Source organism: Hemitrygon akajei, chromosome 4 (genome assembly GCF_048418815.1).
Source record: "Hemitrygon akajei chromosome 4, sHemAka1.3, whole genome shotgun sequence".
Classification (NCBI taxonomy): Eukaryota; Metazoa; Chordata; class Chondrichthyes; order Myliobatiformes; family Dasyatidae; genus Hemitrygon; species Hemitrygon akajei.
This window is the reverse complement of record NC_133127.1, coordinates 28,674,697-28,689,480: the sequence shown is the minus strand read 5'-3', so window position 1 is coordinate 28,689,480 and position 14,784 is coordinate 28,674,697. Positions and strand designations below refer to the sequence as shown.

General features: G+C 41.8%; 1 protein-coding gene across 3 annotated transcripts in view; it reads left to right on the top strand.

Moving 5' to 3' along the window:
• LOC140726180 (E3 ubiquitin-protein ligase RMND5A) overlaps positions 1 to 14,784 on the top strand; it is a 74,360-nt gene that overhangs the window by 51,994 nt on the left and 7,582 nt on the right. For 2 of the 3 annotated variants that reach the window (XM_073042192.1, XM_073042191.1), the window contains 3 exons: positions 1,193 to 1,358; positions 9,331 to 9,433; positions 10,368 to 10,522. In XM_073042192.1, the coding sequence (XP_072898293.1) occupies positions 1,193 to 1,358; positions 9,331 to 9,433; positions 10,368 to 10,522 (424 nt within the window). Of the gene's footprint in view, positions 1 to 1,192; positions 1,359 to 8,846; positions 9,291 to 9,330; positions 9,434 to 10,367; positions 10,523 to 14,784 lie in introns of those variants that run through there. The other variant, XM_073042193.1, reaches the window with a different exon arrangement.

The following is a 14,784-nucleotide window of genomic DNA, read 5'->3' as shown; positions in this document are numbered from 1 at the left end:
TCCGGCCCGCGGTGGAATTATCTTTGGCCCGCGAGATAATATCTAATTACTATTAAAGCTGGCCCCAGTAATCGAAGCGCCTATGGTGTATGATATGGCTAATGCTGAGTTTATTCAGGTACCAGGTTTTCAGGGTTTTTAGTGTTTATTCGGCAGTCTTGCTCGGCAGTCTTCTTCATAAGAAACGGAATTTGTAAAGTGAAACACTTTGTAGTTATAGCAGAGACTGAGACACATGAGAGCAGGCTGAAAAAACGGAGGCAACGAAAGCTGCGTTCGCACGCGTCCGACTGATCCGGCCCGCATGAAGCTGCATTTTGCTCAATCCGGCCCGTGACCTAAAATGAGTTTGACACCCCTGTTTTAAACCTTCACCCTACTCCCACTCCAATGCCTCTTACGTTCAATATACTACGATGCTCAATAGAAAGTCAAGGAGCAGAACTTCATATTCTGCTGGTGCATATTTCAATAGACTTACCGTAATATTCAATTCAACAATTTCAGATAATCTTACCAAGCTTTACCATCTTCACTGTCATTGCTCTGACTTTCTATCACAAGTTTACTGTTGTATCCTCTCAAGTGCTGTGCAGTGGCTGCCGTGACTTTTTCTCCATCCCCTCCCTCATAATTCCACTTAATCAATGTGTTTTCTCACCTTTTCAGTTCCAATTATGTATTTGTCTTCATACAGCATCTCTTTCACTCCCTCACCCCCTTAGTCAATGCTTACAGCATTTTCTGTTTTTATTTCACACAATGCAATTTTTTCTAAGCAGTAGGAAATGTAGTTAATTTTGTCTTCCCCATCTTAAAACAAAGGAAACAATGGTGTTTCACTGTTCTTGACAAAATCTATTAATTTAGCAAGAATTGAGAATTGAACTGCAGATGAGTATAATGCATCTTTAAAAAAATCAAAAGAAAAACTGACACCTGATTTTTTTTTTGTTAATGCTAGAAATCTGAGGATATAGTTAATTGCCAATGTACATTCAAGTCATGGTGTATACCTCAATCAAAATGATTGGAGTAGTGAGAAGAAATGAGGAAAGAGTCTTCACAAAATTGCAATCAAATGATTTAATTTCAAGTTTAATTAGAATCAAAGTTGAAAAAGTATTCTTGATTTTGATCTATGCCCTTTTATTTAAGAAATATATTTTGATATTTTTCTTTTTTTTTACAGATATCCAAGTGTTAATGGGAAGCCTTGTCTACTTGAGGCAGGGAATAGCAAACTCTCCCTATGTGCACCTCTTAGATTCTAACCAGTGGGCTGATATCTGTGATATCTTCACCAGGGATGCCTGTTCTCTACTTGGTCTTTCAGTAGAATCGCCTCTGAGTGTCAGGTATGAATGAACATTGTAAAAACTGATTATTCCTAAAAAAAAAAAAGACAGAACCCTAATTTAGAATCTCCTTCATCCATTTATACATGTATATGTTTATATATGTTGAACTTTGGATGGAATCCTCCATGTATTAGTAGTTTCCAGGTCTTGATGTCAGCAGCTTCCAGTTCATTCCTTGGCCAATACACTATTGCGGCTGGGTATCTTGTGACTGGTAGGACGAATATGTTGATAGCTCTGATGTTGTTCCTCACATTCAGTTGGCTTTTTAGGACCTGTCTCAATCTTTGGAGATGTTGCAAACTTCCTTGTGTCATCATTGTGGCTTCCATGCACCTGCAGGATCCCCAGGTATTTGTAGCTGTCCTATGTGGCCTTCAGGTAACTTGACTCCTTCAGTTTTGATGAGTTTGCCTCTTTTCACTACCATCCGGTTGCACTTTTCCCATGCAAATGACATCCCAATGTCTCTGCTGTACACCCTTGTCAGGTGGATTAGTGAGTCAATGTCTCTCTCATTTCTGGCATACATCTTGATGTCATCCATGTGCAGGAGGTGGCTGATGGTCACTCTACTCTTGAACCTGTACCCATATCCACTCTTTGAAATTCAAGCCTATGCAGAACAGCAGTGGGGATAGAGCATCACCCTGGTATATTCCACATCTGATGGTCACTTGTGCTATTGGCTTTGAGTTAACTTTGAACATTGTCCTCCAATGGCCCATTGAATTCTTGATGAAGGTCCTTGGCTTCTTGCAGACCTTGTACCGAGACAGGCATACATGAGTGGGGCATGAAGTCTTGTGCTTTCTGTTTGTTGATCCAGTCTGAGCTCAGGTTGGTTTGTCTGGTCTTGGAGTTTCGCATGGACTCCAGTAGTTGGTGCTTGGAGCCTCTGGTTCCATTACCAATCCCCCTCTGAGCAGGGCTCAGGAATTTATACACATGTTGTTTCAGTTTGGTGACTATGATGCCTGATAGGAGCTTCCATGTTATTGACAGGCAGGTTACAGGCCAGTAGTTTGATGGTGTTGCTCCTTTGTGAGAATCCTTCATTATGAATATTGTCCTTATTTGTGTTAGCCATTCAAGGTGTGAGCCTGCTTCAAGTAGCTGGCTCATTTGAACTGCCAGCCGTCTATGTAATGCTGTTAGTTTCTTCAGCCAATAGGCGTTGATCATGTCAATTCTTTATACTTGCTACCCAATGCTGGACATCTACTGCTATGATTGTGACTGGTTTTTCCTCCGGGTGATTGCAGAGGCTTATAGGTCTTTCAGCCATTGGACAATGGTGTTATGTGATGCTTTTTTTTCCCCATAATTCTCTTCCAGTACTCCTCATTTGCTGTTTTGGCTGGTTCAGGTACTGACATGTTGTTACTCTGGAACTGTGTGAGTACTTTTCTTGGTTCTTTGGAGAAGAGTACATTTATTCGCCTGGCCTCTGTGTCCTTAGTGTACCTCTGTTGTTTTGTAGCTAGAGGTGTTAGCCATTGCTTGGCAGTTTCCAAGGCTCCGGCTCTGTACTTCCTCGGTAGCCGAGATGAGTCTTTGGTCTTCCCATTTTTCTGCAGCTCAGTTAGTCTGCTGACCTCTGTCCTTGAGGTTTTCATCTTGGCTTCCAATCTCCAGAGGTTATAATAATACTCTCCACTGTTTTTAATTTTGTAGCCCAGCATTTCTAGGACTGCTGCTGACGCATATATCAGATCATCGGTCACAGTTATGTTGGAGATTACAATTGTGAGTAGTGCTTCATTGGCTGCTTCGAGCATGCTGTTTGATGCAATTTTATCACTATGTCTGGGGAGCCTGGTTCTTTGATTGAAGGTCACCAGTTTAGCTATGATTGTCTCTCTGATTGCAGCAGGCAGCATCGATACGTCCTGATATGAGGTTTGAACTTGCATTTCCCGTGTGCAAGATGATGCTATTATCTTTGCACCATCTGTGAGTTGTGGAGGTGGGTTTGAAATCATTTTTTCTGATCGGCTCGGTTCTACAGTGATGTTGATGTGGTGCATTGTAATTGTATGTCTTCCAATTCAAGATGTGATAGCAATCCTCTTACATGCTTCAAGGCCGCCACCATCGTCCCTGTGCCGAAGAAGTCTTCAGTGTCCTGCCTCAACGACTACTGTCCCGTTGCATTCACATCCATTGTCATGAAGTGTTTCAAGAGGCTCATCATGAGGCACATCAAGACCCCGCTACCCCCTTCACTGGACCCCCTGCAATTCATGTATCATCCCAACCACTCAACAGACGACGCCATCGCCACCACCCTCCACCTGGCCCTCACCCACCAGGACAAAAAAAGACACATATGTTCAAATGCTGTTCATAGACTTCATTTCATCATTCAACACAGTCATTCCACAGCACCTGATTGGAAAGCTGAAACTGCTGGGCCTGAACACCTCCCTCTGCAACTGGATCCTAGACTTCCTGACTGGGAGACCTCAGTCAGTCCAGATTGGGAACAGCATCTCTAACACCATCACACTGGGGGCCCCCCCCCAAGGCTGTGTGCTCAGTCCACTGCTGTTCACTTTGCTGACCCATGACTGTGCAGCAATACACAGCTTGAATCACATCAAGTTCGCCGATGACACGACCGTAGTGGGTCTCATCAGCAAGAACGATGAGTCAGCATACAGAGAGGAGGTGCAGTGGCTAACGGACTGGTGCAGAGCCAACAACTTGTCTCTGAATGTGAACAAAACAAAAGAGACGATTGTTGACTTCAGGAGAGCATGGAGGGACCACTCTCCGCTGAACATCGACGGCTCCTCCGTTGAGATCGTTAAGAGCACCAAATTGCTTGGTGTTCACCTGGCGGAGAATCTCACCGGGTCCCTCAACACCAACTCCATAGCCAAGAAAGCCCAGCAGCATCTCTGCTTTCTGTGAAGGCTGAGAAAAGTCCATCTCCCACTCCCCATCCTCACCACATTCTACAGAGGGTGTATCGAGAGCATCCCGAGCAGCTGCATCACTGCCTGGTTCGGGAATTGCACCGTCTCAGATCGCAAGACCCTGCAGCGGATAGTGAGGTCAGCTGAGAAGATCATTGGGGTCTCTGTTCCTGCCATTACAGACATTTACACCACACGCTGCACCCGCAAAGCTAACAGCATTGTGAAGGAACCCACACACCCCTCATACAAATTCTTCTCCCTCCTACCATCTGGCAAAAGGTACCGAAGCATTCAGGCTCTCACGACCAGACTATGCAACAATTTCTTCCCCCAAGCCTTCAGATTCCTCGATATCCAGAGTCCAGACTTACAGCTACATCATTTATTATTATATTGAAATTTGCCCTCAATTGTGCCTATTGTCTTGTTTATTAATTATTGTGCACTGGTTTCTGCACTTTATGTAGTCCTGTGTAGGTCTGTAGTCTAGTGTAGTTTTGTATTGTTTTACGTTGTCTAGTGTAGCCCTGAGTTGTCTCACGTAGTCTTGTGTAGTTTTGTGTTGTTTCATGTAGCACCATGATCCTGGAGGAATGTTGTTTCATTTTTACTGTGTACTGTACCAGCAGTTTATGGTCGTAATGACAATAAAAAGCGACTTGACTTGACAACGTTTGATTGTTGGGTAACCAGTTGTTTTTCTGTGCATGTGGACGATGGTCTTCATTGTTGCCAGTGTCCCTAAATGTGCTTGATGTATCCTCTTTCACTTGGGTTGCTGTTAAAGTAGCATTCCGTTAATTCCATGTTGTCCTGTCTCATACCCTTATGGTTTGTTGTGATAGTCAGTTTCTCAGCAGATGCTCCTGATTCCCCAGCCATTGGCACGGACCTTGTTAATTTGAGCAACCTCTGAGCCAGCATAACTTTTCTTGTTCTTGTCACTCTCATCTGAAGGTTTCTGTGGGCAGCTGTAGTGTAAGCGTGAGGGGTCCAGCCCAAGACCCCTACCAGGCCACCACCACCGGGAACTGAACCCCAGAGACCTGGATGGTTCCTAGTGTCAGCCTCAGAAGTGTGTGTTTGTGTGTGTGCGCGCACGTGTGTCTATATGTGTATATGTATATATGTATGTATGTATGTATGTGTGTATATATTAATGTATATGAAACACTCAGGTTTCCTTGGCTGCATAAGTCTAGGGAAGACAATCTCCGGCCCCACCAAACAGTGGTTGCAGGGCGAACCCACCCCAAAACCCTGTTTGTGTGGATGCTGTGCAATTCATTACCCTGTTACAAATGAGTGCCATGAACTATCAGACAGTACACTGCATACAATTAAAAGATTTAACTTTATAATTCTTAATTTGACTAAAGGGTTAGGAAAGAAAAGAATGAAAAAAAGAAAAGGGCCCAATTTAATGAAACAGCCTAATGTGCACAAGTTGGAGCTCACGGTTTCCCCAAATCACTGATCCTTAATTGATCTCATCCTGGGATTCTTTGAATCACGGTCCCGCTCTGGGTCGAATCCTACAACCTCTTCTCTTCAGCATCTTCTCCCTTCATCTCTCCCGAACCAAAAAAAAACCCAAGCCCAACCTTGGTGTCTCTTAGCAGAGAAATCTCCCCTTCACTTTGACCATCCTAATTGGATGGCAGACGTGTTTCCTCATCTCTTATCTTCACCAATAACCCAAAAATAAGCTGAAAACTAGCAGTTTGCATAGAACAGCACTAAATAAAATACATACAGCATAACAGTAAAAAATATGATCCAGGGCATTACATGTATATGTGTAATTAATGTTATCAAGACAGTGGAAATGAGGATTGACTGCTGCCGACAACCCCTTACCTGTCCCCCTCCTCCCTGGAAATTAATGTTCAGGCTGTCTGGTTGAGTCATTCAAATTTCTGGAGACTACTATTGAAGTGAACAAGCACATTATGCTCATCACTAGGAAAGCCCAGCAGAGATGGTTCTTCCTTTAATTATGGAATCCCCTATCTCTACTGCACTCCTTCCCCTGTGAACCACAGAGCCAGATGCAGTGCTGGACGCCCAGTTGCTGCAGATTCCTTCTGGTAGGTGTCTTCTCCCCACCACCCCACCCGAAACCAACAATATCAACAGTCGGCAGTCATGATTGACAATGGAAGTTAAAGACTGCATAAAAGCCAAGTAAAAGGCGCATAAGGTAGCAAAAGTAAGTTGGAAGCTGGGAAGCTTTTAAAATCCAACAAAAGGCTATAAGAAGGGAAAAGATGAAATATGAGGACAAATTAGCCAATCGCATAAAGCAGGATACTAAAAGTTTTTCAGTTATATGAAGAGTAAAAGGGGAGTGCGAGTTGATGTTGGACCACTGGAAGCTGATGCTGGTGAGGCAGTAATGGGGACAAAGAAATGGCAGATGAACTTAATGGGTACTTTGCATCAGTCTTCACTGTGGAAGACGCTAGCAGTGTGAGAGAGGTCTGTGAGTGTCAGGGAGCAGGAGTCAGTGCCATTGCTATTACAGAGAAAAAAATGCTAGGCAAACTGTATGGTCTTAAGCGGATAAGTCTCCTGAACCAGATGAACAACATCCCAGAGATCTGAGAGACATTGCTGAAGAGATAATGGATGCATTGATCATGATCTTTCAAGAATGTCTTGATTCTGGTATGGTCTTGGAAGACTGGAAGATTGCAAATGTCACTTCACTCTTTAAGTAGGGAGGAAGGCAAAAGAAAGGAAATTATAAGGCAGTTAGCCTAACCTCAGTGGTTGGGAAAGTGTTGGAGTCTATTATTAAGGATGAGGTTTTGAGGTACTTGGAGACTAATGAAAAATTAAGGCAAAGTCAGCATGGTTTCTGTAAAGGGAAATCTTGCCTGTCAAGTCTGTTAAGAGTTCTTCAAGGAAGTAACAAGCAGGGTAGACAAAGGAGAGGCAGTGGATGTCATTTACTTGGATTTTCAGAAGGCATTTGATAAGGTGCCACACATGAGGCTGCTTAATAAGATAAAATCCTATGGCATTACAGGAAAGATACTGGCGTGGTTAGAGGAATGGCTGACGGGCAGGAGACAGTGAGTGGGAATAAAAGGGGCCTTTCTGTTTGGCTGCAAGTGACTAGTGGTCAGTATTGGGATTGCTAATTTTCACGTTGTTTGTCAGTGATTTGTATAATGGAATTGATGGCTTTGTGGCAAAGTTTGTGGATGATACAAAGATAGGTGGTGCTGAGGAAGCAATCCAATTGCAGCAGGTTTTAGACAAATTGGAAGAAAGGGCGAAAAAGTGGCAGATGGAATGCAGTGTTGGGAAATGTACGATAATGCATTTTGGTAAAAGGAACAATAGTGCGGACTATTATCTCTAAATGGGGAGAAGATACAAACAGAGGTGCAGAGAGACTTGTGAGTCCTTGTGTAAGACTCCCAGAAGATTAATTTACAGGTTGAGAATGCAGTAAAGTAGATAAATGCAATGTTGGCATTGAATTCAAGGGGATTATAAAAGCAAGGAGATAATGCTTTGGGGGCTTTACTCACTGGAATTTAGAAGAATGCGAGGGGATCTCATTGAAACCTACCCCAAATATTGATAGGACTAGACATGGTGGATATGGAGAGGATGTTTCCTATGGAACCTGAAGGCACAGCCTCAAAATTGAGGGGCAACGTTTGAGAACAGAAGTAAGAGGAATTTTTTTACTCAGAGTAGTGAATCTATGGAATGCTCTGCCACAGACTGCGGTGGAAGCCAAGTCTGTGGGTATATTTAAGGTGGAAGTTGATCGTTTCCTGATCAGACAGGGCATCAAAGGATTTGGCGAGAAGCCAGGTATATGGGGTTGAGTGGGATCCAGATTAGCCATGATGGAATGGCGGAACAGACTCAATAGGTTGAATGGCCTAATCCTGCTCCTATGTGTTATGGTTTGATATCCAAAGTGATATACTTGCTATTGAGGGGAATGGCCACAGGGGTACTCTGCACTGGCTGCCAATTTCCTTTCCCTCTCCTGACAGTCATCCAGGTACCTGCCTCCTACAACTTAGGGGTGACCACCTCTCTGTATCTATCACCTCCCTATTTTCCCTTATGAGGTGAAGGTCATCAAAGTGTAGTTCGATGCACTTTATGCAGATGTGGATTTCAGGGTGATTGGTGGTCTCCTGGAGTTCCGACACACCACACAAAGAGCATACCATTACCTCCAACCCATTCTCCACTAACTTGGTATCTAATAACAGAAAAAAAAACTTAGTAAGAACTTACATAGAACCTCCACGTGTGCTTTTCCAAGCCTGCTCTTGCCTAAGACTTTTGAGCCAAAGCCGTATACTCTAATACTGCCCCACACCAACAATGGCTACTTTGCTTACACTTCCTTGTTTTTAAATTGGCCTTGTATTGTTTGCAGTCTGCCAAGATAAAAAGCAACCCAGCTCTTTTTAAACCTTGCACCGCCTATTGCAGCCCGCTGAAAAATACTGTTTGTTTCTCCATGTATGCTACCTGATCTATCGAGTATTTCCACCATTTTCTGTTTTCATTTCAGATTTCCAGCACCTGCAGTTCTTGGCTTTTTGACTCCTAGATTGAGTCTGACTGGATTATCCACTAAATGCAGATTGATGTTAATGCTCAAAAAATGAATTAGTTCATATGTGTGAAATTTTCAGTAACATCCATATAAAACTTGTTTTAAATGTATTTTCAATATTTGTTGTTCCATGTCTTATGATTAGTAAAGCTTGTAATGTTGGAAATGCAAACTTTATCTACCTACTTTCAGAACCTGGACCCCAAATACTTCTATTTACTTGAGGGTTGTGTCATTAATTCAGATTCTCTCACAACTAATTTGTCCTGAGAAGTATTATTATATTTTATCCACTCTCATATAAAGAAGTTGCTTCTGAATTCACTATTGAATTTATCAATGATATGCGCTTTTTTCAGCGGTAATGAACAAGGTAAACTGTACATTTTAAATGTTTGTATTAAATTGTATCCTTATCTTTTAAAAATCATTTATTTAGTTTTTCAGCAGGGTGTATTGCTTTGCCAGCTCTCATAAACATTAAGGCAGTCATTGAGCAGAGACAGTGTACTGGAGTATGGAACCAGAAAGATGAGTTGCCAGTAAGTACACCTAATATTTGTTTTTACTTTGTGTGTAAACCCATGATATACACAAGCTTTTAACAAATAATCATTTCATCATAAGTCTTTGACTTTAGTGTCAAATGCCAAAATGATATCCAGAAACAAGGAGAGTTTCCTGATAATGTGACCCCTTTTAATCCTGTTTTCAAATATTATCTTAACATTTTCTTTGATCATGCCCACTCCTCACATCCCCTCCGCCCCTCCATGCTCCCAATTACTCTGGTGATTTTCTCTTATTTACTTTTATTGTTTCTTATATTTATCCATTCATGGGATGCGTATGTCACTGGCAAGTCTGGATCTATTTTCCATTCCCTTTTTTCCTTAGAATGGAGTTGCTTGCTGGGCTATTTCAGAGAACATCGATAAGAGAAATAAGAGGGTGCACTTGTCATTTTATTCGGTACTCGAGGGAATCTAAGTAATACAATACTTTATCTAACCTGGCGCTCACGTGCCTTGTATCTACTACAGAGCTCCTTAGTTTCTCTTCCTGTCCCTAACACTGCTTACAACATGATCTGGTGGTGAAGCCCCTCTTAAGTTGTGGAGTGGTTGAGTTTGCCCCCAGTTATACTTCTTGGGGTGGTTCTTACCCTCAGGTTGCCACTGCAATCATGCCCCAGCAGGGTTCAGCTTGAGTTCAGGAGACAAGTGAGTTCTTGTGGGAGGAAGTGATACCTTACCCCTTGCACAGATAAGTTTTCCTTCCCCACAGGTTGCCACTACAACGGTGCCCCAGTAGAGTTCAGGTGCCGTTCACTCAGTTTAGCATGAAGGTTGCTTCGAACGTTTGCCCAGTGTGTGGCTTTACATTTTATCCTACCAAACACTCTAAATTATTCTGACATTTTTTTCTTTTGTGTAGTGTCATATTAGTTAATGGTTTTTCTGTTTCTGATTATAGATTGAAGTCGACCTTGGTAAAAAATGTTGGTATCACTCAATATTTGCCTGCCCAATTCTTCGACAACAGACTACAGAATCCAATCCACCAATGAAACTTGTATGTGGCCACATAATCTCCCGAGATGCTCTAAACAAAATGATCAATGGAAGCAAGTGAGTGCTGGTAGAAATCCCATTAAACTGTTTTGTTTAACCTTTAAAGTAAAATGAATGAATGAATAAATGATCTTTATTGTCATAGATACAATGAAACTCTGTTTGGCTTCCTCTCAGACAATTAAATAAAGCGGTAGATAAAAACAAGACAGTAATAGAAACAACACACACAAAATGCTGGTGGAACACAGCAGGCCAGGCAGCATCTATAGGAGAAGCACTGTCGACGTTTTGGGCCGAGACCCTTCGTCCTGACCTGGACGAATGACTATAGATGCTGCCTGGCCTGCTGTGTTCCACCAGCATTTTGTGTGTGTTGTTTGTATTTCCAGCATCTGCAGATTTCCTCGTGTTTGCACAGTAATAGAAAAACAGTATTAAATAGATAAGTAGCAGAAAATAAGTTGCAGTAGCACCAGAATATCACAGTAATGCACAAAGTCCGTTAGTGCAAGTATTTAAGTCCTTGTGTGTGCATGTGTATGCTCACAGTTTCAGTCATTGTTCTGTGGGAGTGGTGTGATGGAGGCCACAGCTCTGGGGTAGGAGCTGTTCCTTAATCTATTTGTTCTGGCTTTTAATGTCTTGAACCTTTTGCTGGACGGCAGCGGGTCAAACAAGGAGTGGCCGGGGTGTGTGATGTCTCTGGTTATGCTGATTGCTTTCCTCCTGCGTCTGCTGGAATAGATGAGTCCAGTCCTGGGACCTCCATCCTGACAATTCGCTGGACACCCAAAACAAATTGTTATCAAGGCATCTCTGCTGTAAAGGAGTGAAGCATTTAAAGTCCCTTATTTTGATTATCTCTGTTTATCTGGGTTAATTTATAATGTTTAATAATTTTATTGAACAAAACTATATTAAACACAAGTTTTAAAAAAATCTGTAATCAAGCCTTCTCAGACATTTGGTTGAAAGTTTGATTTTTCTGGAAAATAGAAAATCCTGATTTTACTAAATGGCCTAGCTGCAAAGTTAAGATCAGATGTGAATCCCACACTGGAGAAATATTTGTATTCATGCTATTGATACCTATTAATTTTTTTAAACATTTATGTGCAATTTATATTTCTCCACTTTGGAATATTTGCATGTTAGTTGCGGCTTCCTCCATCTTATCAGTTGACTATTTTTTGGTTCTGACGTTGGACAGGTAATTGTTTATAGTCATCTCAAGAACAGCAGAAAGAATAGCAATTCTGTGAGGAAACTTACATTGTGTTCTAGCAATAACTTGCATTAATTAATGTAACAACATTTAAAATGGTAAAGCTTTCAAAGATGTTTTTTTAAATAATGAACCTCACTTGAAGATATTAGTGCATTGATTGCAAACTTGATTTTAAGGGTATTCTTAAAGAAGGACATGGATAGCAACACATTTTGGAAGGAAAGTTTAACATCGAAAGGTTCTTCCACCAACAATGGAGTAATTAAATTTGGGAATGATCTTGAGTCTAGAGTTGGAGTGCAGAAATTTCGGAGGTTGTAGAGCTGGAGAAGATAAGGCCATAGAATAATTTGAAAGAAATGTTTAAAAGTTTTTAAAAACTTGAAATTTAACCAGGACCTTAGGAAGACCATTAAGCTCAGATTTGATGAATGACTGTAACTTAAATGCAGTTTTCAATACTGGAAGAAGCATTTTAGATAGAATTTTATTGAGGTTAGATGTACACCATAGTAGCTTATTAGTTAGTGCCACACTATTTTAGCTCAGCGCTCCAGAGTTCAATTCAGGCACAGTTCTATAAGGAGTCTCTGTGTAGCCTCCACATGAAATGTGTGGGTTTTCTCCGGATCATCGGGTTTCCTCCCACAGTCCAAAGATGTACTGGGTAGGTTAACTGGTCATTGTAAATTGTCACTGTTTAGGTTAGGATTAATTGGTTTGTCAGTGGTTGCTGGGGTGGCATGGCTTGAAGGGCCTACTTTGCACTGAATTGCTAAATATATAAAAACGTGTAAGGGTGCCAGAAGAATGTTAATATTGTGGTTAAGAGAGCATATGGTGCATTGGCCTTTATCGACCATGGGATTGAGGAGCCAAGAGGTAATGTTGCAGCTATATAGGACCCTGGTCAGACTCCACTGGAGTACTGTGCTCAGTTCTGGTCACCTCACTATAGGAAGTATGTGGAAACCATAGAATGGGTGCAGAGGAGATTTACAAGGATGTTGCCTGGATTGGGGAGCATGCCTTATGAGAATAGGTTGAGTGAACACAGCCTTTCTTCCTTGGAGTGACGGAAGATGAGAGGTGACCTGACAGAGGTGTATAAGATGAGAGGCATTGATCGTGTGGATAGTCAGGGCTGAAATGGTCTGCACAAGAGGGCACAGTTTTAAGGTGTTTGGAAGTAGGTAACATCGGTAGCTGAGCGAAGGGCGCTGAGTAGGCTACGGTCAATTATGGAAAACTCTGAACATCCTCTACATAGCACCATCCAGAGACAGAGAAGCAGTTTCAGCGACAGGTTACTATCGATGCAATGCTCCTCAGACAGGATGAAGAAGTCAATACTCCCCAATGCCATTAGGCTTTACAATTCAACCGCCAGGACTTAAGAACTTTTTAAAAGCTATTATTAATGCTTTTTGAGATAGTGATTTAGATGCATATCATATTTTTTACTGAGTTAAGTATTGTATGTAATTAGTTTTGCTACAACAAGTGTATGGGACATTGGAAAAAAAAAGTTGAATTTCCCCATGGGGATGAATAAAGTATCTATCTATCTATCTATCTACAAAGGAGATGTCAGGGGTAAGTTTTTTTTAACGCAGAGTGGTGAGTGTGTGGAATGGGCTGCCGGCGTCGGTGGTGGAGGCGGGATATGATAGGGCCTTTTAAGAGACTCCTGGACAGATATATGGAGCTCAGAAAAACGGAGGGCTATGGGTAACCCTATGTAATTTCTAAGGTAAGGACATGTTCAGCACAGCTTTGTGGGCTGAAGGGCCTGTATTGTACTGTAGGTTTTCTGTTTCTTCTGACCCATTTCTACAGGATTAATGATGTGAGTTTTATCACCAATATGGGATCTCAGCTATTGAGAGGGTGGGTCCTTTGGAAAGTAGTGCATTATATGTGTTGCTTCGGACTGCTGGAAAATGACAGGAGTGTTAGTAATGTGGGACAGAGAAATGGTGGAAGAACTTTAGTATTTTGCATAGCTGTGGAAGACATTAGCAGTATACCAGAAATTCAAGAGTGTCAGGGTGCAGTAGTGAGTGTAGTTGCTATTATTAATGAGAAGGTGCTTGGGAAGCTGAAAGGTCTGAAGATACAAATGTAGATGTCACCCTGGACCAGATGGACTACACCCTAGGGTTCTGAAAGAGGTAGTTCAAGAGATCGCGGAGGCATTTCTAATGATCTTCAAGAATCACTTGATTCTTGAATGGGTCCAGAAGAGTGAAAAAATGCAAAAGTCACTTTCAAGTATGAGATTTCAGGGTACTTGAAGGCACATAATAGAATAGGCCAAAGTCGGCATGGTTTCCTTAAGGGGAAATCTTGGATGACAGATCTGTTGGAATGCTTTGAAATAGCAGGCAGATAGACAAGGAAAGTCAGTGGATATTGTTTATGTGCATTTGCAGAAGGTCTTTAACGAAGTGCCACACATGAGGCTATTTAACAAGATAAGAGCCCACAGTATTACAGGAAAAATACTAGCAACATAGAAAAAATGTTAGAACAACTCAGCAGATCAGGCAGCTTTGATGGAAGAGTAAACAGTTGACATTTCAGGCCTTTTTCAGGAGTTCTGAAGAAGGGTCTTAGCCTGAAATATTGACTGTTTACTCTTTTCCATGGATGCTGCCTGACCAGCTAGTTCTTACAGCATTTTGTATGTGTGTTGCTTTGCATTTCCAGCATCCACAGATTTTCTTGTATTCAGGAAAAATATTAGCATGGACAGAAGATTGGCTGACTAGCAGGAGGCAGAGTGTAGAAATACAGGACGCCTTTCCGCAGGGTTCGGTGTTGGGACCATTTCTTTTCAAGTTGTATGTCAATGATTTTGGTGACGGAATTTATGGCTTTGTGGCCAAGTTTGCAGATGATGCAAAGATAGGTGGAGGGGCAGATAGTGTTAAGGAAGCAGAATGACTTGTACAGATTGGGAGAATGTGCAAAGAAGTAGCAGATGGGAATATAGGAGAGTGTATGATCATGCACTTTGGTAGAGGAATAAAGGCATAGACTATTTTCTAAATGGGGAAAAAATTCAAAAAACCCAGAAGTGCAA